Source organism: Misgurnus anguillicaudatus, chromosome 4, assembly GCF_027580225.2.
Source record: "Misgurnus anguillicaudatus chromosome 4, ASM2758022v2, whole genome shotgun sequence".
Taxonomy (NCBI): Eukaryota; Metazoa; Chordata; class Actinopteri; order Cypriniformes; family Cobitidae; genus Misgurnus; species Misgurnus anguillicaudatus.
The window spans coordinates 8422165-8445681 of NC_073340.2; the positions used below are offsets into that span (position 1 = coordinate 8422165).

Consider the following 23517-nt stretch of genomic DNA (forward strand, 5'->3'; position numbering starts at 1 on the left):
CTCGTCAATGGCGAGGAAAGAGTTAAAAACCTTTTAACTCTTTCCCCGCTATTGACGAGATACCTCGTCAATCAAGAGAAAACGCTTCCCCGCCAATGACGAGTATTTCCGTCTTTCCGCAATACCGCTATTATTCACTAGGTCCACTTCCACAACTTTTTAAAACCGGAAGTATTGCCCTATGACAAGCTGCTGCATGTCCGTGTCTGTTTTAAAGATCGCTCTGAATAGGATCTCTATGAAAAATCCGTCACAAAAATGGAATTATCTCTGCTTTTTGCTCAAAATGTGGTGTTTTTACAGAAACCTACCCATATTCAAAATCTGATTACAAAAGAACTACTGAAGGTAGGATGAAAAGTTTTTTTTTTTTAAAAGCAGAGGGTCTGTTCTTTCATTTGGTAAATTGTATGTTTATATATTTGAAGAACATTTTCTGGAAGGCATTAAATCATGAAAAACGCTGGCGCTGGCTGGCAACTTTTAAAAAAAACGCTGGCGGTGAAAGAGTTAAAATGTATTTGCGGTTTCTTTTTTCATGTTTGCCTTTTAATATCGTCTTTCCTCGAGATTTTAGTGAAAATGAAATGTCGCAATCATCAATTGCATTTAATTTTTCAATTTGGCAGGGTATAATGAAAATTATAGATAAAAAAGTTAAATAAATTCATTTAATTTTCAATTTTGGCAGATATGTTGCGTAGTAAAATTTAATCTGTTTTCAATTTTATAATTTAAATAATTTATTTAAAATTGGCAGAAATAACCATCGTATAATAACCACCTTCCATAGATTTTATCCAACGCAAGTGGAAAAATTTAGCATTTACTGTGTCATTATTTTTGTATTTCCATTCAGTGCCAATTTCCACACTTCACCTCTCAGGTCAATGTACCTGATTGTGTGCATTGAGTTCCTGGTTCTCCCGTTGGCACTGCCTGAGAGCTTGCCGTTCAGCCTCAAGTGCCTGAGCCAGATGAGCATTTTCCAAGCACTTTTGGGAGTACTGTTCAGATAACACCTCGATCTCCCTCTGGTACGACATCAGCTCCTCCCTGCAATGTACATACGTAATCATTTTTAGGTGTTAAGTATTGATAAAAGAACAAGTCTAGACAGAAGTACAGCCAAGAGCCTAAGGGCAAATCATAGGCATGTAGACAAACAATGCATTGGAAAAAAACTGCAATCACTCCTGATTTGGCAGTGCATCACCAACTTTGCAGGGTTTTCCAAGGATTTGGCAACTAGAGGCAGTTATGCAGTTGAGCTCCAGGCATTAGTCTTAAACACTTTATCCACCTCAATTAATATGGTACAGTATGTTGAATTTAAAAACGTGTTGCTTATGAAAGCACAAATAGAGAAGTATAAAGGTTATGCTGGTGTGAGACATTTGTGTCTATATTACAGTACATTCGCTTCATGCATTTTATTCATCAGTATGTGTTTTTTCCTGGGAATTGAACCCACAACTCAAAGCAACATCAAGTACACTCATGCAATTAAATCTGAAGTTGTTTATTTCTATAGTGTGAGAAATGGGCATTGGAATGAAGAGGTGTGGTTGAGGGAGATTTAACTGCATCACAATCTGTTATTGTGCAATGAATAACAAAAGAACAACAACTGACTCGTGTTGCTTGCGGATTTCCTCAATGTCCGCATTTTCATTGTTGCTGTTGGCTTTGCGTGTTTTCTCCAATTCCCTCTCGAGCTCTGTCCGATGTGCGTTCTTCATCGCTTCGATAGCTAATAAAATGATTGAAAAATGAATCATCATTTACCCTAAATGTGCAGTTACACTTATGTTAGATGTATTTTAAATCCTGACGAACCAGCTATGGTGGCTGCCGTCTCTTCTGCCAGCAGTCTCTCCTTCTCATCCTGCAGTTTCTCCAGTTCCCGCTGGTGCTTTTTCTGCAGCTCATCTATCACTTTCTGATGGGACACCTCCATGGCAGCAAAACCTCGTTCGCATGTGGCCTGTAAGGGTGGGAAGGAATCGGGTGATAAGGAGGAGTTTAGTCCATGTTGTTTGGGTTGATTCTAGTCTACTCACATTTTGTTAGACAAGGACAACGCTTACACAGACAACATAGATTAGCGATGTGTAGACAGCGGTGTCTACGCAAAGCTAGAAATGAATAACCTATGATGAACAAAAGGGACAACAAAGGCCAGTGAGAGATGGCTTTGTAAAGGTAATATGATCACACACACCCACAATCGTGGCAGCACGAAATGCAACTACAACTGCCTATTTAGTGGCTATATACAATTTTTGAGCCACATGTATGAATATCACTGTGTTAGCCTTAAATGTCAAACCAATTTAAGGAAAGGTAGTCCATGGAAACTTTTAAATTAATTCATTATTTAATGATAAAACAATGGATATATTTTGGTTGACACACATAGTGTTAAATTTCTGATCCGACTAGTACTTCTTTCCTATTCTAATGAAATAAATTTTTTATATTAAACTTGCATGTCCAAATAATTTTTGGGGCAATACATACTTTGTGAGGACCCTTTTCCCAGAGACACGTTTACACAACAACAAAGTCCTTTAAGAAAGTTGCGTCACTGCGCATATTTGCAACGCCTCTAGGAACAAGACCACCAAGACCGATACAAGACCACCGATGCCGATACTGTGCATGTGCGAAGTCCCTCTCTCAGAGGTTTCCATTCTTTAATGGTTGCCGATTGGCTCATTTTTACTGGGAGGCGGGACTAGAGCGGCCATTCCGACGGTTGCGATCTCCCCCAATCATATCAATACCAGTAACGCAATTGGTTAATATTAAATATCTTTGATGACAATGATAAATAAACGTAATGTACATATAACATCGCTGTTAAAACAATCCACGTTTACACAGATCCACAAAGTTGACTGAAAGCTGTATTTCGTGTGCCAGGCCAGTAGATGGCGATGTTACTTTGTAAAAAAACACTGCACATCTATGCACATGCAAATTCTTCTACATAGCGAAAAAATACGAACAATCAAGACTGTGAAAGCATCAAGCAATTTTGTTTAGATGGCCAATTAGGTAGGTTTATTCCCGACTATAAAACGACAAAACTTTGTAAACTTTTTTGGAAAAGCGTTAACAAACTTAGTATGTCAAACACAGTCCTGTAGTCTGCGGCATTGTTGTTTTAATTATACTCGCGCATGTCTATAGACAAAATTTGAGCGTTTACACAGACGACAAGGCTTTGCTTTCAAAAACTTGCACTTTAAAAAACGTGCACTTCCAAAAGTTTGCGTTTTTAGGACCTCAAAATGCCGTTGTCCTGTAAACGAACAGCCAAACCGTATAAAAACGTTCCTGTTAACGAACACTGTTGTGTAAACAGCCCCTAAGCTTAGTTTATAATATTTATGTCATGTAAATGTTATTCAGTGAAAGAAAAAAAACAATAAAAAACACTCTCTATGTTCATAGAAACGCCAACAAAGGACATCCTAACAAATACAAAGACAAGTTCAGTAATAAGCAACTATTCACCAACATGGCTGAGAGTTTCATTTCAAAAGTTTCCACAAGGAGGATTTCAATGGCCTTTCCTACTGTGCAACGCATTTCCGCTGTCTATTCTGTGGGCCTGATCAGATGAGCGAATTGTTTTTATAGGGTCTGTCTCATGAAATACTGCATTACAGCAGGTCATCTCCTGCTGAGTGCAGATCAACTTCCTGTCCCCATATCACAACCACACCTGCACTTGTTTATACACCAACTCTCTGGGTGGAAAATCCAATTTCCTCTTGTCTCAGAAAATGTCCAAAGTCTAATAAGCCAAGTGTAATTCCTTTTATCGTAACTGCCTATTAATTCGTAAAAAAATATACATTTCTTTAATTAATTTTAATATAAATATACGCAATATAAATGTGACCTTGGCTGTGAAAACCAGACCAAAGTCTCAAATTCTGAGATAACAAGCATCAAAGTTTGATTTCAGCCATTAATTTCACTGTTTTCAATCTTTACATGATCTGAATCAGTCAATATTAAAGATAGGTTATATTTTAACAGAATGTTCTTTACATTATATAAGATGAGTTTGTGTAGAAAATAGTTAATGAAATAAAAAGACTTTAGCTGGGTTTTTCAGACAGGGTCACATATGAAAATTTTTTACTATAAGAAAAACTTAAACTTGAATGCAACTCATGAATGCCAACTAACTATTGTTTTTAATTTGTAACTTATTTTTGCTAAATATTTGGGATTTTAATGACATAAAATATGAATAAAAACATGCAAGCTACAAGAACACAAATGCCAATGCTGATCAGCCTAACCTCACACATATTAGTTTATCACTGAAAATGGCTTTGTAACAGTCATGTTCACAGTTTGACTGCAAAATGATAGTCATTAAAGGGATATAACAAAAAATATTGCATATTACTTTAAGCTTTTGTAGTCTATTTTTTTGATCCGCATACAGCGCACGTTAGGGTTGTGGCGATAGACAATAGTATCGTGAATCGACAATAATCAGACATTTTGCCGATTCCGGCCTTCACAACGATAGTTGGCGATAGTTATTTTGCACGAGAGCTTGTAATGTGCACAGATTCCTTCTCGCAGACTCGCACGCACTTGGTCTTGCATGCTGTTTCTCATAGGACCTGAACGCGAACGGCATGAACTCCTTTTTGCACATGAACTTGAAACGCGCATGATCAGACTCTTCCTCGCACATGAGCTTGTCATACACGCGGATTTCCTTGCAATAGAGAAGTTTTAAGGCGCGCAAGGGCTTAAAACCAGTGAAGTATGTTGTTTCCGCTCCCTGGCACACTGGAAATTTCACGCAGGATTAATGGCATCAGTTTTAAAAAGGTTGTGGTCATGACAGTGTTGCCCTTAGAGTAAATCAGCTTCTTTTTTGTCCACCAATCAAGTGGCTTTTCATAAATGAGTATAAAATGAACAAACAAATAAATAAATGAGTAAACGATTGCCCCGTCCCCCGATACTATCATGTATCACGATCTCAGAGTCTGACGATAGGACGATCTTAAAATGGGGCATATCGGCCAACACTAGTGCATGTGACGCAATTTTTGTCATCCGAAGAGTGCGTGTGTATCGTTCACGCACCGCCAGAATTTTGAAACCCTACGTACATTGTACGTGAAGGTCGCACATGCGTCTACGGGAGAATGTAGTATGTAGCTAAGGAGATGCGTTGCATTTTGTCGCAATGCATATGCGACGAACCTCTGTGTACACATACGAGTCAAATAAACTTTTGCGTCTTTTGCACGTAAAAAACAGACTATACTACGGACTTAACTGTAATTTACAATTCAATGCAACCAATATTAGTTTCAGATAAAACAATAAAATTTATTTTACATTAAATATTAAAATAGTTAAGAATATATATATATATTTTTTTTTACCATACATTATATTGTTGTATAATATTAATAAGTAAGCTTTAGCAGCAGCTGGCATTTTGCAGTTAAAGATAAGCAGCAGTTTATGCATATAACAAATTTCGCATGAAGCATTAGCTGTTATTCAGGCAAAGAGGTTAAGTCAGATAAAAGTCAAGTAACGAAATAATACTCTAAAATTCTTTATGCACTCATGAAATAAACTGTATTTGTGCATAACTGCTGATATTTAAAGTAATTGTACCTAGACATTTATTGAATTTTCCCTTCCTCAGTCAGCATATCCACTGTCTACATACTATAATTCATCATGCACAAGGTTAACAGCCATGCATCACTGGTGAAAGTTATTAGGCCAAGCGTCACAAAACAGGGTTAGTGTGAGAAAAGAAGGGGAAAGAGTCGGGTTTAAGATTGCCACATGTCATAATGAACGGGGAACAGCAAGGACACGGAACGTTTTGACCTTAAGGTTTTCCAGATCTTTCTCGTATTTCAGGCGCAGCAATGTCGCATCTCCTTGATCACGTCGATTCATTTCCTCAGACAGCTGGGACACAAGCTTTTTGATTCGTAGTTTGAGGGTAGTCGACTTTGGCTTGTCATCGTCTCCAATTTCGGCAACATCAGGGCCCACCGCGTCTGTAAGCTCTTCCATCTCTCGATTGAATTGTGCTAGTAAGTTACTACACTCCATCTCATGCTTCTTCTGAAGGTTCTCCATGCACACAGTCATCGAGTCGATCTCTTTCACATTCTCCTCTGACCTCAACCTCAGAGTCTCACCAGCCTTGGCCACTTCCTCTCTTAACATCTCTGCTTCTTGCTCGTATGCCCCCTTTAATTCCCGCAGCTCCTTCTTATGCTTGGCCACCAAGTCCTGAAGCTGAATGGCCTTGTCAAGAGAGTCAACTGGTTCTCCTTCAATATGAATGCGTGTTTCTGCCATTGAGTCTCCACTGACTGAGCTCTGGAAACTTGCGTTAACCTCCTTTTGTTCAAGTTCAGATCTGAGCTTCATGTTTTGTGCTTTTAAATCAGAACAATTCACACAGGCAGATACATCTAGACGCGTCTCTCTTTCTAGCACCTTACTCTGTTGAATTACCAAGTATGTGCATATTACATCCAAGATGGCTTCACGAACATACTCAGTCCAACATCTCGCTTGAGTTTTACAACTTGAAAGAGTCAACACCGAAGACCGGAGCTGCTCATTTGTTGGTTCGCTAATACTTGAAGCGGTCTGATTTAATAAGACCACTTTACTTTCTATAACATTTGCAAGATTTCTCATTATGCAAGAATTTTTGGCATCATCAAACAAGTGACTGAAAGTATTTGTTTTCATGGTTCCAGTGCTTTCTTCTGTGCAAGTTACAATACTTTGCATTTTTGTGGGTTCTGAGATTTTATTCATAAAAAGCAGCAATTTGTTTTCCACTAACATGCGCTCTACAACGCTTTTTATAGCTGCAAGGGGCTGCTCACCCCCTGAGCCTTTATGACCTTCCTCTAACCCACCTAAAACTACATGTAGAATTTTTTCCTCCAACAGTTTCTTCATCATTTCTATCCTATCCCCATCCAAAATGTTGGTCTCAATGTCAACACTAGATGAATCACATTTCCTCACTTTCTCAATGCCACTAACCAACAAGTCAAGTACATTCTTAAGTGACTTAGACTTTCTGTTAAACTCTTCAACTACTTCCTCAATCATATCATCACGTGCAAGTATTTCTTCTTTCTGGGTCAACTCCTGGCATCCACTTTCTGTTCCCGCTTCGATACCAAACATTACATCCGCTCCTGCCTGCTCCTTTAACATTCCTATTTCTTTCTGAGCATCTACAAGCATTTGACTAAACATCCTTGTGGTTTCTTCATTTTTAGTGATGAGCTCTGTGTTTTGGGACTGAAGTTCTCTGCAGATCTCCTCTGCATTATGAAGCATCTGCTCTTTTACTGAAAGAGTGGATTGAATGACCTCAATCTGGTGTTTGAGGTCTTCGGTCTCCGGAGACAACTTCTCATGACTGTCATTTGCTGCCATCTGAAATCCAAGACCCCTTAAAGTGGCCTCTTTAAGTTGTAGTCTTTTCTCTGTCTCCTTCAAATTATTACCAAGCAACTCCAATTTAATAAGAGCCTGTTGGAGCTGCTGTGATTTTTCACAGAGTTCTCGCTCGTACACATTTTTGCCTGTGGAAGTTGCCTCTTCATCCACCTGCTCAGTCACTTCCTGGTTCACGTTTCCTTGCGAATGCTGTCGAAATCTACAAACCTCTGCTTTTAGCCTGTCTATTTCTCTATCCGCTTCTCTCAGCTGGTTAACAATTTCTTGATAACGTTGGTTTAAAGCTACGTTTTCATTCGCAAGCAATTCAACTCGCTGCGAAAGATCTCTGCTACAATCGTCTCTAGAGCAAACCGATGAGTGAGGATTCTTTAGACCCTCCATTTTCGGACTTTGAACTTTTCCCAACATTTCCTCCATGGTGACCAAACGGGCCTCGTAATCCCGGATGCAATCTCCAGCCATTTCCAAGCTTTTCCTCATCGTCTCGTTCTCAATTTCCTGTTGGTTCTTAAGGCTTTCCAGCAGCTTCTGGCATTGTGTCATTTCCTCTGACCTACTGTGCTCTTTTCTTTCCTGTCCTCGTGTAGACTGTACCCAAACAAATTCGCTATGCGAGTGCATGAGCTCTATCAGCTCCCTCAACGTCAGAGGCTTACCGACATCAATCAGGTCCTCAAGCTCTCTAATCTTGCCCTCGCTATCCAGAAGTGTAAAACTAAGAGTTTTTTGAATGGAATTTGAGGGAAAGACCTCCGAGGTGCTAGTTTGTTTGGTGTCAGAAAGGCAAGGTTCCTTTGTGGGCCAGTGTGCGAGAGAAAGGCCAAGCTGTGCCTGCATGTTGCGCTTTTTCTGTTCTTGAAGCTGCAGGAGCTCTTTGGTTTCCTGGTACTTCTTTGTTAAACTCTGAGCTTGAGAACTAACCAGCTCTGTCCTCTTCATCTGGGGCTCTGTCTCAAGACTCAAAGGTGACTCCAGCTTGGGAAAGGGGACCAGACAGTTGGTTAACAAACAGCATAGGTGAATAATGCTCATTCATTTGTAGATTATAATCAACAATTTTCCATACGTTTTGAGGATTTGAGGCAAAATTATATTCAATTACATGATCTGTGTAATCGGTTAAGGTTAAAGGGAGAGTAAATGCATTCAGCGTCTTTCATGGAATGATGCAAATTAGATCGCTAGAAAAATTAATGGCAAAGGTTAGTATATCATCATAATACATGCATATTACATGGTTAGAGAGCTGTTTTTGGGGGTAAGTAATGCAAAATTAGTGCTAGCTAGAAATGCCAGTACAGTTACATGCCATACAACTATAAGACTATTGTTTTTTTAACTACTTTTGAGAAAAAAATCAACTCAAGTCTGTTCAAATTTACTATTTGAGAGTGAATAAATATGTAAAGCAACAATGTTTAAATCTAAACTTGGAGATGACAATATGTCCTGGAAATATATATTCAACACAGATTATCTTCAAAGCCTTAGGGGAGTGTTTTGTGTACAAAACTGTGACAAACGTAAGATAGAAACACCAAACATTTGCTTTTACTAATAAAAGGTAACATACTAAGAAAAAAATTAACAAAAAACCCTTTATGTGTGACTATGATCCCACACAAGGCTGTATGTCTGAAATACAGAAGTCCAAAAATGCTTAAAGCATTGCAAACATTATTATGAACAAACCCTAAGACGACAAACACACAATACACACACACAGGGACATTAAACGAACATACAAATACGTCCTGCCAGATTGTAATACTCTATAGCATTAGGGCTGGGCAAAAAATTCGATTTTTCAATTAATCGGGTTTTTTTTTACGTGGTCGATTTAAAATCGATTCTCAAAGGCCACAAATCGATTACCCAAGTGTACCTAAAATAAAAGTTTAATAAAAGTTTCATATACAGGTTTGTGGCTCTTAATTTCTTTTGATTAATTACCTTTGTAAACTTATGTTCACTGTTCTTTTTTATAAATATAGTATTTTTTTAAATCTATATTAATTGAGTTGAATCGAGAATAGAGTATAAAACCATTCCGAGAATCGGAAATCTAACCGAGAATCAAAATGGAATTAATTTGATAGCTTGTGAATCGAAATCGAATCGATCTGGAACATCTGAAACGATACCCAGCCCTATATAGCATATATGAAGATCAAGGAAAAATGTTAAAGATGGTTCAAATTAATAGTTAAATATGAATAAAAATATCATGCAATTATATTCTTATATGTCAATGTTAACATAGTCATTTATGCAAAAGATTTATTTGAAGTACCCTAGAGATATACTAATACTCAATCTGTTTGAGAAAAACTTTTTTTACTTCGTTAACATTACCCTATTAGAAATTGCTGAAATACGCAATTTCAGGCAAACTAAACAAAGTAGTTTAAGATAATGGCGTTATCATTGAGTATGAATGTATCTGGAGGGCACCAGTAAAAATTATGAAAATGTTTTCATGCCATCTTTGCATACTGATTAATTTATGCTCAGTAATGTTATTCATGTCTATATAGAAACATGCAATACAGCTTGCATGAAACTTGTGTCATTTTGCACTAAAACGGCAACAGGAATCTCTCAAGTAGAGGCAAAGAGAGCGCAAGAAACGAATCTGTCATGTACATGCAACGGACTCGAGACATGCAAAGCACGCGTCTGCAGCTCTGATGGTAAAGATGGAAGCCATGTGTTTTTGTGCTTTCCTAATAATGACACAACATCTGTTTAATAGACAAAACTGAATGCATCATGTAAATCGTAAAGAAGATGAATTAAATGATGCAAGTATAGCCTACCGGTGAAATGTAACCAGCGCGGATCTGCTGTTCCCGCTCGAGGGCGTCTTTGAGATGACTCTCCAGTTCTAGCTTGTGCCGATTGGAGTCCATCAGTTGCTGGTGGCAGCTCTCCAACTGAGCCTTGAGCTCTTCAACCTAACAGTGTCCATAAAATGAAGAGCAATTATGCTTTGCGCTCATATTTAATAATTTACATTGGGTGTTTCAGGCACGTACCCCTTTTTTGTAGCTCTCAACAAGCTTCTCCAGCTCGGACGTGTCTCTGGTATGATGTGATGAGGACAAGGGCACTCTCTTTTCCTCTCTGATGGGCGTCTTCTCCACCTGCTGCCAGCGCTGCTCTATCTCATCCTCCATTTTCTGTTGGCACTCAACAGAAGGGGGCGGAGCATCTACCTGGACCACGCCCTCACTCTCCAAGTCCATCTTTGGAACATCCGAGCCAGGTTCGAAAGACGAGCCAGTCACGCTCTCATATCTCCGCCGTCTTTCTTCTCTTCTTTTGATGCGCTCAGCATTTGTAAGGTCGGCTTGTAAGGTGTCAGCCTCTTGCGCTCTTTGCTGGGCCAGAGCCTGGGCGATGGGTCGAAATTCAGCCCAGTCAAATGTTTTGGACCTTCCTTCACGTCTGCGTTCCCTCGCCCGACTCTTCTTGATTCCATTGTCTCGTTCTCCAGAGGATGCTTCAAAAGACTGGGAATCCTGAGTGATGTCAGGCCGGGCTAGACTTTCAAATGGTCCACAAGAACCGTGGTCGTCCGGCAGGCTGTTAATGAATATTTTATGAATGCAAAAATTGTTTAACAATATGTGTGAGAAAGATTCTTGGAAACGATACATTTTTTGTTTGGGACACTAACAGACCTAGCAACATCTGGGGCGGTGGACGGCCGAACGTTTTTCAAAACCGCTTGGATCCAGTTGCGCCGAATCCCTGCCGTCATGGCAGAGAGCGTATGGACCCCCTCCTGGGTCTGAAGTAAACAAAATTGAGATCAGAAGATTAATGAATGATATTTCAAACCCCTGGAAATGAGCACAAAGGCTGATTTATTTGCACACTAAAAGATAAAAGTAACAGGATTTGTCCCTGCAGGGCTTTGATAACAAGAAGAGATATTTCATTAGACAGCATCAGAAGCTCTTATTAAGTAAACAGTAAAAAAATCAGCAATGCTGCATTAGCATTTGCACATTATCTTACATGAATCTGAAAACCATAGTTGCGCTGAGCTTGATACTCAGTAACATTGTAGCATGTACTGAGGTCTATTTCTCCATCAAGATCAGATGCCTGTTGATAAAAAAGAAAAAAATCACAAACATGAAAATTATTAATATTTATCTAGTTATTTATTAGTTAAATTAGTTATATGTTTGTAAATTACCTCTTCAGCAATGGAATCCTTGTAGTATCGTAGGCTGTGATCTGTCAGCACAAACCAATACTTCTTCCACTAGCAAAGGAGATGATAAAAATGAAACGATCAGATTACTACACCGAGCCTTTGGATCCACAAACTCCTATTTGATGTATAGACAGGTTTTCCAAGTCATTTGTCCTTTTTAAAAGAACACGGGGAAAAGGTTGAGAGGCTATATCCTTTCAACTTTGACCTATTGAAGTACGACAATCAAAGTGTAATCTGCCCTGTAAAAAGCATCGGTGCGTGCTTTGAGGGAAAGGGTCAAGCATTTGAGCCAAATAACTTTGATGATGAGTATCAGAAAACTTTCATGTCAGCTTTCAATTTGAAGTAAATTGAGTTATTCAATAAACTTATACCAAATATACAATTATCTACATATACATTAAAGCAGTGGTTCTCAAACTGGGGGCCCCAGTTTTATGACATTTTATAAAATACATTAATTTATCATAAATTCTGTGTAATAAAACCTCAGAAAAATAAGGCTACTAACCAACAGCACTACGTTGTATATAATTTAATATGTTTTGTTTAATTTAAATGTTTAGGTTTAAGAATGTTTTATGTCATACATTTTTCTTTTGGGGGGCCGCAAAGGGATGCACCGTACCCAAGGGATATTGCATTAAAGGAGACATTTAGGATGTAAAACAAATCTTTGGTGTCCCCAGAGTACATATGTGAAGTTTTAGCTCAAAATACCATATAGATAATTAATTATAGCATGTTAAAATTGCCACTTTGTAGGTGTGAGCAAAATGTGCTGTTTTGGGGTGTGTCCTTTAAAATGCACATGAGCTCATGAAATGCAAACACTGATCACCATGATGGTGCTTTGTTGAAATTGAATCTCAATTGTGGTGTTCATTATTTTCTCTCTCTCTCTCTCTCTCTCTCTCGGCACTTAATGGCGGTGCCGTGGTTGGATAGTGCAGATTAAGGGGCAGTATTATTATAATAAGGTCCCCTTCTGACATCACAAGGGGAGCCAAATTTCAATGACCTATTTTTTCACATGCTTACAGAGACTGGTTTATCAAAACTAAGTTACTTTGTTGCCGTTTTCACATTTTCTAGGTTAATTCAAGCACTAGGGACCCAATTATAGCACTTAAACATGGAAAAGATTTTCATGATATGTCCCTTTTAAGTACACTACTATAAATACTTTTAGGGGCGGTTTCCCTAACAGTGATTAGACTAAAATAAATTGAATAAATGTTATGTTTGTTAAAACCAAGCGTGCCGCACAAGCCCCGAAAAGTGAAGCCAAAACGTCTCGATTGACCCCCAGTGACTGGTCCAGGTAAAGGTCATAAACCCCAACTCCCCATGTTATTCAATGGGACTTGAGACCAACTAACCAATTTAATTACACTTCAATTATCTTTTTTCTGAAGCAGGTTTCTGTCATTTATTGTAGTTTTTATCACGCTGATGTAAATTTAAATGTTTGTTTTTAAAATAAGTTTGTTTTTAGTTAGTTATTTTATGCTATAAAAACGATCGTGTCACGTCATGATTGACAGCTTTGATATCGTGTGATATGCGCATTCTGCAAGAGCGAGGGCGGGGTCTTGATTTCGCGGCTTTACTTTCTGCTCACTACTGCGCAGGACTGGTCACGAAATCGCTACTGCGCAGACTTAAGACCCAAGATCCGTATCGGGACTCTTTTCACCATTGGAAAAGAGCGAACGGGCATCGTCCATCTTTTTCTACAGTCTATGGTTAAAACCAGTTATATTTCCTAATTAAACTAAGGCCTAAGCTAATCCCTGTCCGAGAAACCACCCCATATCGTTTACTACAATATTTTGATGTATAAAATATATTAAAACCTGCGAAAAATCAAGATTTTAAATTATAATTATAAAGATATCTAACTATATTATTCTCCACACCAATGGATGATAAAGTTTTGTTTATTCTAAGCTTGTGAACTGCAAATACACATTTTAAATGCGAGTGTCCTTAAAATGTAAATGCTTGTCAATATTTTATCATTCACAGAAGGAAAAAACTGATCTATTTCCTCTGTATCTTTATTAGTAAAGTTGTGATCTTAAAATTAACACATTTTCAACTTTATCTTTATAGTTCTTGGTGTAAAATTTGCAATGCAAGATAAACCGGGAATGTCAGAAAAACTATTGGCCCAACACAAAATGTGTTGTAACATTTTGACAATGTTTAATCTCCAGCAAAATAAGTCTACACATTTAAATGCTTAGTATATGCCCAGCACTTCTGTCTGAATACTTTTGTCTCACAAAAATTTAGAACACTAGGGACACTATTGTGTTTTGAGATATAGACAGCCAGAGCTTATTGTTTACAAAGAAATATGAGCCTACCTGGCCTTGCTCATCAAGTTTCACCATCCAACCTTTCTTGAAGTTCAGCAAGTCTGGCTGTAATCCAAAAGGGGAACAGTCGTTAAAGTAAACAGTAATAACCAAGGTATTTATGAACTGTACTGAAGACATATTTGTGAGTTCAAACAAGTCTCCATGCATAAGTTAAAACAAATACCAGGTGGCATCTGAGCAAAGTGAAATACAGCCTCTAAGGTCTGCGTGGGAAAGTTTACGAAAATGTACTCAGCTGAAACCTAGAAGCAGGAGTCGAAAATCTATCCTAAATATTACACACAAAGTATTTTATGCTTTTTGATCTCTTTTAACAGAAAAAGATGTGAGTTTTTGTATTTCTGGACTGCAAGACTTTCGATGATTTCTATTGTTGTGACAGGGCAAACAACACCAATCCACATGCCAGTTCTGAGTATTTCCACTTTACAGCCGAGTGATCCAAACAGATAAAACACCACAAAAGGCATTTGCGTATTATGTATAATATGGTGTTAAGAGTAGAGATATGCTTGAGTAATGGACTAGTCAAGTATTTATTTATTTAGTAAACCATTTATTACAAACTGTAGCATAAGCACTACATTCCCACTTAACTGACATTTGCACTATATCCCTTATCTAAATATTATCTTTACAAATAAATACATTGGGTGATAGTTAACAAGAGGTGGTGATGTGCTTTTGAGTCAAGCATCCCATAAGATCAAGTTCCGAATTTTCATGACAAAAAAGAAAGCAAAGCATGACTCGCTATATCTACTTGTATATATCCACTATAGTTACAGCAGGTGAAATAAGTATGGTGCTATATGTGATATTGACATGTTGTTAACAACACAAGCAATTCATACATTCAAAGAAACCATAACAAATAAGATCAGAAATTAAGTTATGTATAATAAAGTAAAATAACACAAGAAAAAAGTATTGAACACATGAAGAAAGGAAAGTGCAAAAAGGCATGGAAAGCTGAAAACTATGTCATGTCAATAGCACCTTCGGAAATATATTTACTGAGAAAAAGAGTGACGTGTTCAATACCTATTTCACCCACTGTACATTATATAGTTATTTATTATACTATAGTTATATAAAAAAGTGCTTGCTCTTCCAATCTTTATAACGGTAGTAAACAGGGACGAGGGAACAACTTCTGACTTTGAAGCCCAAAAAAATGCATCTATCCTTCACAGACTTAATCCAGGGGGTTAATAAAAGACTTCTGCGGGTAATGTATTCGATTTTAAAAAGAAAAATATCCATTATTTAAAACGTTATAAACTATAAAAACTAGTTTCCTTTAGCAGCCAATGCACATTCACCAGGGTAGGACGTCGCATAGGGGCGTAGTGAAGAACGTGTAGACAAAGACAGAGAAGAGATGGAAGCAACAGCAATCACGGATAAGACGACGTAAACCAAGGATTTTAAAGAAAATGGCGGAGGATTTCGATATAAGACAAGAGGATATTGAGTTATCCCTATCTGTAGCTAAAACAAATTCTTACTGGATCTGACGCTACACTACTATCTGGTGAATGCATATTGGATGTTACCAGAAGGTAGTTTTTCGATTTTATAATGTTTAAAATATGGATATTTTTCTTACAAAATCGCATCGATTACCATCAAATGTCCTTTATTAACCCACTGGAGCCAAGTGAAGGATGGATGCACTTTTTTGGGGATTAAAGTCAGTAGTTGTATCCCCATCCTCGTTTACTACTGACAATTATATAATATAACTTTGATTGTGTTTGTCATCTCAGATGGCTTGAGGGTGAGTAAATTATTTTTTATTATATAACCTTTTTGTTCTAGAGTATTTAACAAAATTACTTGACAAGCCCATTTCTAGTTAAGAGTAGCAGACAGTGCAACAAACACACTCGGACACATTAAAAACGTGAGTTCTTAAAGCGATACTCCAGCCAAATATAAAAATGACCCTATGATTTACTCACACTCAAGCAATCCGAAATACGCACGGCTTTGAACCAGAATTTTTTCCCCAAGTGGTTCGTTTGGAACAGAAACAGTATTTTAACGTTTCCGGTTTTCGGTTCAACCCTAAAATTGACGTTCCTGAACCGGTGAGATAAAAAAATAAAGTTCCCGAACCGGTTAATAACGTTCCATGTCAGCTGTGGAACGTACAAATAAGGAGGCTGATCATTAGGAGATTAAACCTAAATTATTAGTCTACATAATTTTTTCGTGTCATTGGACATTAAAAAAGGCTACATTATGTAAGCAGCATAACTGTAATTCTGACATGCCTACATTTGTTTCAGCATTATACATAAATTAAGACGAGGACAATTTCTGCCAACAAATGTTTTTATTAGAAAAAGAATAGTGTGGTATTTCGAGATAATTTAGTTTGTATGTGTCCTGTCAAGAACAGAAAGATTGTTCGCTTGCTTTTTGAAATGCGTTTCTCTGTGTATGCACTTTTGAGTGCATTTAAACACGCGCACACACATAGACGTAGGACGAATTCCAAACGGCGCTTCGGGAAGAAGATGCAGCATAAACAGTCGCTCCACATGAACTAAAAATTATCTGTGCTTTATCCGTAAAATGTATTTTAATGGATTATAGTATGAGACACAGTAGCGCAACTCTCAAGTTTATACATCAAGAGTTCTGATCTTTAAAGGGCATAGGGATAATCACGTTTGATTGGAGTTGGACCGGACACATACAACTGTTTGTGTGTCTGTGCGTAAAGAAAATTGCTCACTTTAGTGCCTTTTGCAGTTAAAATGTTTAAAATCACTTAAGTGTTAACATTTGCAAGCCTTTGAAACATGTGCAAATGATCAACTTTTACCATATTTAAATTTGCGTATTAATCCGCGAATCACAAGCAATGCGAACTGTGGGTCATGATCTGTACGGATTACGTATCAATTGAGATTACACTAGTAATTAGTATTAAAAAAACTAACATCTTGAGATACGTTGATAGCCTACAATATTTATCTGTTATGATTGAGCATTAAAGACTTGGGCTTGAGTAGACTACTTGCTGGTGGCAAGTTTCTTATTTCTCCGATGAGTCAACGACGACCAGAAGTGAACTTCACCAAGTCATACTGCACAGAAAAAATAACGGTATTAACCGGTAACCATTATTTTGAATAAACGATTCTGTTCCGGAACATATATATTTTTTAAATGTTCTGGTTTTGTTTCTGATCCTTGAAAAACATCAAAAGTTTCTGGCTTTTGTTCAGTGAACCTGTTCAAAGCCTTGGAAATACATATGTCCATCACCTTTCAGATGAACACATTTGGAGTTATTTTAGTAAATGTCCTTGCTTTTCCAAGCTTTTAATGGGAGAAAACAGGGATCAGGGAACAACTTCTCACTTTTAAACCCCAAAAAGTGCATCCACCCTTCACAGAAGTAATCCACAACGCTCCAAGGAATTAATAAAGGTTTTTGTGGGTAATCAATGCAATATTTTAAGAAAAATATCCTTATTTTAAACTTCATAAACTATAATAACTAGCTTCCGGTAATGACGCCATCTTGAACTTAATGTTCCTATTGCAACCAACGCTCGCTACGCTAAAACTCACTCTCAGAAGCTAGTTATTATAGTTTATAAAGCTTAAAATATATGGATATTTTTCTTAAAAGACAACAACATTTGCATCGATTACCCGCAGAAGACCCCTTTATTAACCCCTTAGAGCCATGTGGATAACATCTGTGAAGGATGAATGCACTTTTGGATGTTTAATGTCAGAAGTTGTTCCCTGATCCCTGTTTTCTATCATTATAAGCTTGGAAGAGCGAAGACATTATAAATAACTAAAATAACTCCAAATGTGTTTGTCTGAAAGATGATACATGTATCTCGGATTGCTTGAGGGCGAGTACATCATGGGGTAATTTTGATATTTGGCTGGAGTAACCCTTCAACCAAACAGACACACACACACACCTTGGATCTTAGAACAAAACATACACAAGCTACAGTGACAAAGTACACAGAAACGCCTACACGCACACTCTCTAATCAAACACGCTCACACAGGAACAAATGGGAAGTGAGAGGACAGGAATGCACAGCTGGATGCAGGGAGGACATTGACCTGGGTAGAAGAGATCAGTACACTACACCCAACAGCAACAGGGGGAGGAAAAGGACGTCCGTGGTCTTATAACAATACAGTACACAAATACCACAGAAAAACAAGATGGCAACCAGTATTAGTTTGGGTAGACACAGCAGTGGAAATATATTAGAAATAGTGCCACATACAATATTGACTACCTAAAAAAACTGCATACGGACAGTGGAGTCCAACGTTTTGGCAAAAGGCCAACATTTACTTGTTATGCTTTGTATGTTTATATGATATTATGGTCTCAGGCTACTGGACGCCAATGTACATCCAACCTTTATAGTTATAAATAGGAGGCAAGTAACTGACAGCATGATTTCCACCTGACGCTACAGCTTGAAAGTCTATGTGAATCGAGACGTTAATTATATCACGCTGACTAAAATCTTCCAAAACAGTAGTCCGTCTTTTCCTTCAAAACATGCCAAATCATGCTGCGCTCTTTAACCTTTGAACCCCAGAGAACAACAGAGGCACTGTGGAAGATTTGGAAGCATTTCACCTCGCACCCTTGGTACACAATGTTCGATGATTACAAAGCTCCTCTCTGAAAACTTCTTGGAAGTAGCAGGACACCATTTCAAGTTTATAGCAAGCTGTCCAGTGTCTTTGTGAGAAAACAGAAAGACGGATTTGGCTTACTGTCATGACTGATTCGGTGGTCCTGCGGTCCAGTGATTTGGCTCTCCTCAGTGGCGGCAGGGTGGAGTGATGAAAGTCTAAACTTTGTCCTGAGTCCAGCTTCTGCTCCTACATCAGATTAATGAAATGACATGTTAGGTTTACGCCTTGTAATGTTAAATGTGCAAGAAAATGTTAACAGATACACCTAGGAGCTAGTGATGCACACTATTGCTCATGCTACATTTGATTCATAACTCTTCCTGTACTGTTTTGTGCTCATGCAGGACATGAAAACGATTATAACAAATGACTTGAAATACTTTTGATATTACATTCTTTGTATAGTCTGTAATTTGTATTATTCCTCTATTTGATTTTTTTTTGTGTATGCGTTTAGTTTGTTGTTGCCACCTGTGGCCCTTACATTAAAGAAGTCATATCTAAGGACAAGAATATCACAAAGATTTTCAACAGGGGGCTGATGCTGAAGCCAAAACTGCACTACGCTTTATACAGACCAAAATTCCTAAAACTTTACTGATCTTAAACCAGGAAACCTGTGCTGTAAGTGAGTGAGCTTCTATCACAGAATGCATTTTTTCAGAACTCCTCAGAGTAAAGTGGTCAAAAATCAGGTTGTTAAAATTAGAAATCACATTTGGACATGATTTTGTCTTTAGCTGACATAGGAGACAACAAACGACCCAATCACATTGTTGGTGGCACTGGATTACGTAACTTTTGGCTTCCAAGTCAACAAAAAGACAAAGTGATTCTGAATGAATGCAGCAGAGCACCGCCTATAGCTCCAGCACTAGTAGAAAAGTAGTAATAGAGACTAGTTAGGGTGTACTTTAGTGTTGTCACGATACCAAAATTATTGTTTCGATACCATGTCAAGGATTTCGATTCCGATACTTTTTCGATACTTTCCTGAACAGGGAGAAACACTCTCAAATCTCATTGCTGTACTTTATTTTGAAAACGGGACAACATACTAATCATATAGATGGAAATCAGTCATGTGACCTTTTACGTCATGCCGCCATCTTGAGGACCTACAGAGTACTACCAAACCACTGACAAGCATTGGTTAGCTTGCTACGATTTACGGATTTCTTATCTTTTCCTGTCTATGATTCTTAAGGATACAGTAAATGGCTACGAAAGACAACATGTCGCATCTCGAATTATCCGTGCATTTTTATGGAACTATGCTTTAGGAGCTATCAATCTTTACTCCCCTCCCTCCTTAAGTTGCAATTGGAGATCGATACATCTTGACTGGGAAGAAGGCGGCGAGCGGACGCCAAATCATCCAAAGTCGGTTGTTCAAAACCTTATTTTTAGTTAACACTGTGTTCACAAACAATGTTCTCAATGCTCAAGTTCACGTGTAGAGACACAGGCGATACTTCGAGCAAAATATCATGTTGTGTTGAGCCTTCTTAGTGTTGTAAAAATAGCGATTTTGATGCTCACAGCATATTGACTATACTTCAAGACTATACCTCAATAAGTCATGTTTAAATGCAGTTTTCAGAACTCTTAAGCAACTGAAATACGTTTTTGTGAAACTTAAACAGATCTCAGTTCAGAGAAACAACCGGTCCTGTCACAGACCCCGCTCTGCTGTGCACGCGCGCGTGAAGACGGGAGGCGCATACTTTTTTGTTTCCCATGTAAAGAGCAGCTGGCGTGGTATCTCCTACATCTGCCATGCTATCTTTTAACTGTCGCAGCACTCAATACATGTTTTTTTTCTGCTTGGCAAGCCAATCAGACATGACACAGGGGCGTGGCAGCATCAATGATTCCATTTTTTTATTCAAAGTTCGAGGTTGTGACTTAATTTCGATCGATTTCAATTTAAAAACTCGTGACACCCTTAGTTAGTACCCACTTGGGCCCATTTTCAAAAATTTCGAACTTCTTTAATATAAGGATCAAGCTTAAAGTAAAAACAGTGTTGATGTCTGCCCCACAACCAAGTAGCATCCTTGGACAGAATTGTAATCAGGTCCAGATGCCCTAGAATAACATTGACTGACGGTGCATGGATAATTGACCTGGATAACTAGAACCTTTATAAACAGTTTATCAACAAAGTTAAGAATGAAGCAGGAAATGGCTGCATTTCAGTAACTCTGCCTGTATCGCATCAAAACCCCGTGATGACCTTGAAAGCTGTGAAAACAATAAGAAACTTTAGCCTGAGCAACTTTTAGCCTCATTTTAGATTCAGCTTGAACCTTTTGTTAAACTGACAAACGCGCTGGTTTGCAACAACAATCCCTGTTATTTTTCGGAGAAGCTTTGTCTGCAAAAACAAATAGCTCCTTCAATGATCACACGGATGCAAAATTCTTTGCAGAGAGTAGAAGATGCTATCGCAAAAGAACGCCGTAAAAACAAAAGTCTTGATCGATATCTTCATCGTTCACATTGTTGAGAAACCACCAAACCTCGCAATGAACCAGCGTAAGTGGAAACAGAAACAAAAGGAAAGGCGAACAAACTTTCATCCAGTGCGTTTATGTGCGCATGTAGAGGATCGGAGTCTGGGTGGGTAGCATTAAAGGAAAAACAAGACTGACAAGATACTGCAACTATGTAAACCAACCAGCAGTAAAGACAAAAAGCACTTAAATATGGCAACTGTTCCTTTTGTAAGGGAAAATTTATTTAGCCCCAAGCACAGAAGAGACTGAAACAGGAAAGAAACTGTCAAGGGAATGCAAACTCATAATGGAAACTGGAAATTCATTGAGACAAAAAGGTTACGTGTATAAAAGCTTCAGAGCAACAAGCTGAATTTGCTCCCAAAAAATTCTAACCAAAAAAGTCCATGTCTTCATGTACAAACCCATCATTTTATCATTCAGTGAAACACAAGAGCGTATTACAGACAATATTTGTGGTGAGTGTTGATGCCGTTTTCTCCATACAATGAAAGTGAATAGAGACCAACAGTGAGTGATTCACGCTAACATCCCTTTTTACGTCTCACAGAGGAAAGCAAGTCATATGGAACCGGAACAAAACAACGGTGAGTAAACGAAAACAATGAACGTTTCTGGGTGAACTGTTTCTTTAAGAAACTAGGTAGGTTAGCTTGCGTGAGCAGCCTGTTTCTCCAGGAAGCGCGTGATGACAGTGCTGGCGGTAAAACGATCAGAGTCTCTGTGTGTATGAACACTGGGGGCATCGGTAAGTATTCATTACCTCCCGCTGGAACCGTCTCATTTCACTTCGGCCCTGTCTGACTCCACTGCGGTTCGTCTCTTCCACCTCCATTCTCTCAGCATGCTCCAGCTCCAACGCCTCCAGCTTCTCGATCACATTTGAGCGCCCACTAAGAATGCAGAATGAGAGATTGTTTAGTAGATTGGTCAAAAAAAACAAGTTAAACTACAACCTGCCTCTTTTTCTTTGTGTTGGCTTATCTTCAGCTGATTCTAGTCATATTTGTGGAATTGTATGTTACCAGTTTGCACATTTTAAAAGGATCAATTGACAGAAATGCAATATAATATATATTTTTAGTGGTGTAGAAAGGCCATTTCTATATAGATACACTACAAGTCACATTACATGGAAGTCACAATTTTGTGCCGCCATGTTTCTATAGTAGCTCTAAACAGACAAACTGCTCAACAAAGCATGTTTCATCCCAATGTTGTCTCAGATGTCATCTTGTTTGTCCTGTGGCGGCTACCGTAGAAGCAACCGGACAAATGTATTTTTGATAGGGCTGTCAAAATTAGCGCGTTAAAGCAAATTCATTTTAAATGGCACTAATTTTATTAACGCACGATTAACGCAACACACAATTTCTGTTTGACCCACAGCTGGATGAATTGAGACGCAGCAAGTGACCCGCGCTGTCTAGATGAGTCGGATGTTTTCATAAAAATAAGAACATTAAGGTCTCGTCTAGCGAATCCAATGTTGTAAATGGTCATTAAACATCTAAAATTATCTTTATCTGCACGTTTCCTGAGAGGTGTACCCTCTCCCAAATACAAAGAAGCGTCTTTCACTTTTTGGTTTCGTTTTTTAAGCACTCAGAACTTATAGAAAATAGACTGCAGGACTTTCTTGATGTTAAAATAATTATTAAGAGAGATAAAGTTCGGGTCCTGATTAATGTTAAAAGAGTTATTAAGAGTGACAAGACTCAAAAGTGATGTCTGACGCAGACGTCTGAAGAGCATGCACACAAACACACGAGTGCGTGACCCAGATATATATAGACATCTTACACAAAATTACAGTTTTAAAAATATCTGTTTTGACAAAAATTCACGCAGGTATGACCTATAATCTGTTATATCTGAAGTGAATGTTTGGTTAACTGTTGAGGAAAATTATCTGTTGTGTATCATTATATTAATCTCTTGCATTAGCCAACAGTATCTTAAAGTGGTCTGTCTCAATGTCAAAATTAAACAATAAAAGAAAAACATATATTGATATTGTTTTTGCTCTGCGAAACGGGTATAGTTTTGTCATGCTTTGTCCGATTCCAACAATTGTTCCAATTGTTTTTTAATAGAGAATGTTCAAATATAAATTCCCAACTCAATTTGCCAGCACAGGTCA

The 23517-nt window shown here is 38.1% G+C and overlaps 1 protein-coding gene across 7 annotated transcripts in view; it reads right to left on the bottom strand.

The window, feature by feature from the left end:
• Positions 1-23517, bottom strand: part of mprip (myosin phosphatase Rho interacting protein) — a 63607-nt gene that overhangs the window by 9696 nt on the left and 30394 nt on the right. For 5 of the 7 annotated variants that reach the window (XR_012369210.1, XM_055175515.2, XM_073866620.1 and 2 more), the window contains exons 8-19: positions 22138-22267; positions 18931-19038; positions 14128-14184; positions 11729-11797; positions 11545-11634; positions 11205-11314; positions 10557-11106; positions 10338-10475; positions 5902-8493; positions 1840-1987; positions 1636-1753; positions 897-1056 (exon numbers count right to left, since the gene is read on the bottom strand). Coding sequence is in view for 6 of the 7 variants with exons in the window: in XM_055175515.2 (XP_055031490.2) it covers positions 897-1056; positions 1636-1753; positions 1840-1987; positions 5902-8493; positions 10338-10475; positions 10557-11106; positions 11205-11314; positions 11545-11634; positions 11729-11797; positions 14128-14184; positions 18931-19038; positions 22138-22267 (4270 nt within the window). In the remaining variant the exon portion in view is untranslated. The remainder of the gene's footprint in view (positions 1-896; positions 1057-1635; positions 1754-1839; positions 1988-5901; positions 8494-10337; positions 10476-10556; positions 11107-11204; positions 11315-11544; positions 11635-11728; positions 11798-14127; positions 14185-18930; positions 19039-22137; positions 22268-23517) is intronic. The other 2 variants (XM_073866623.1, XM_073866624.1) reach the window with 2 other exon arrangements.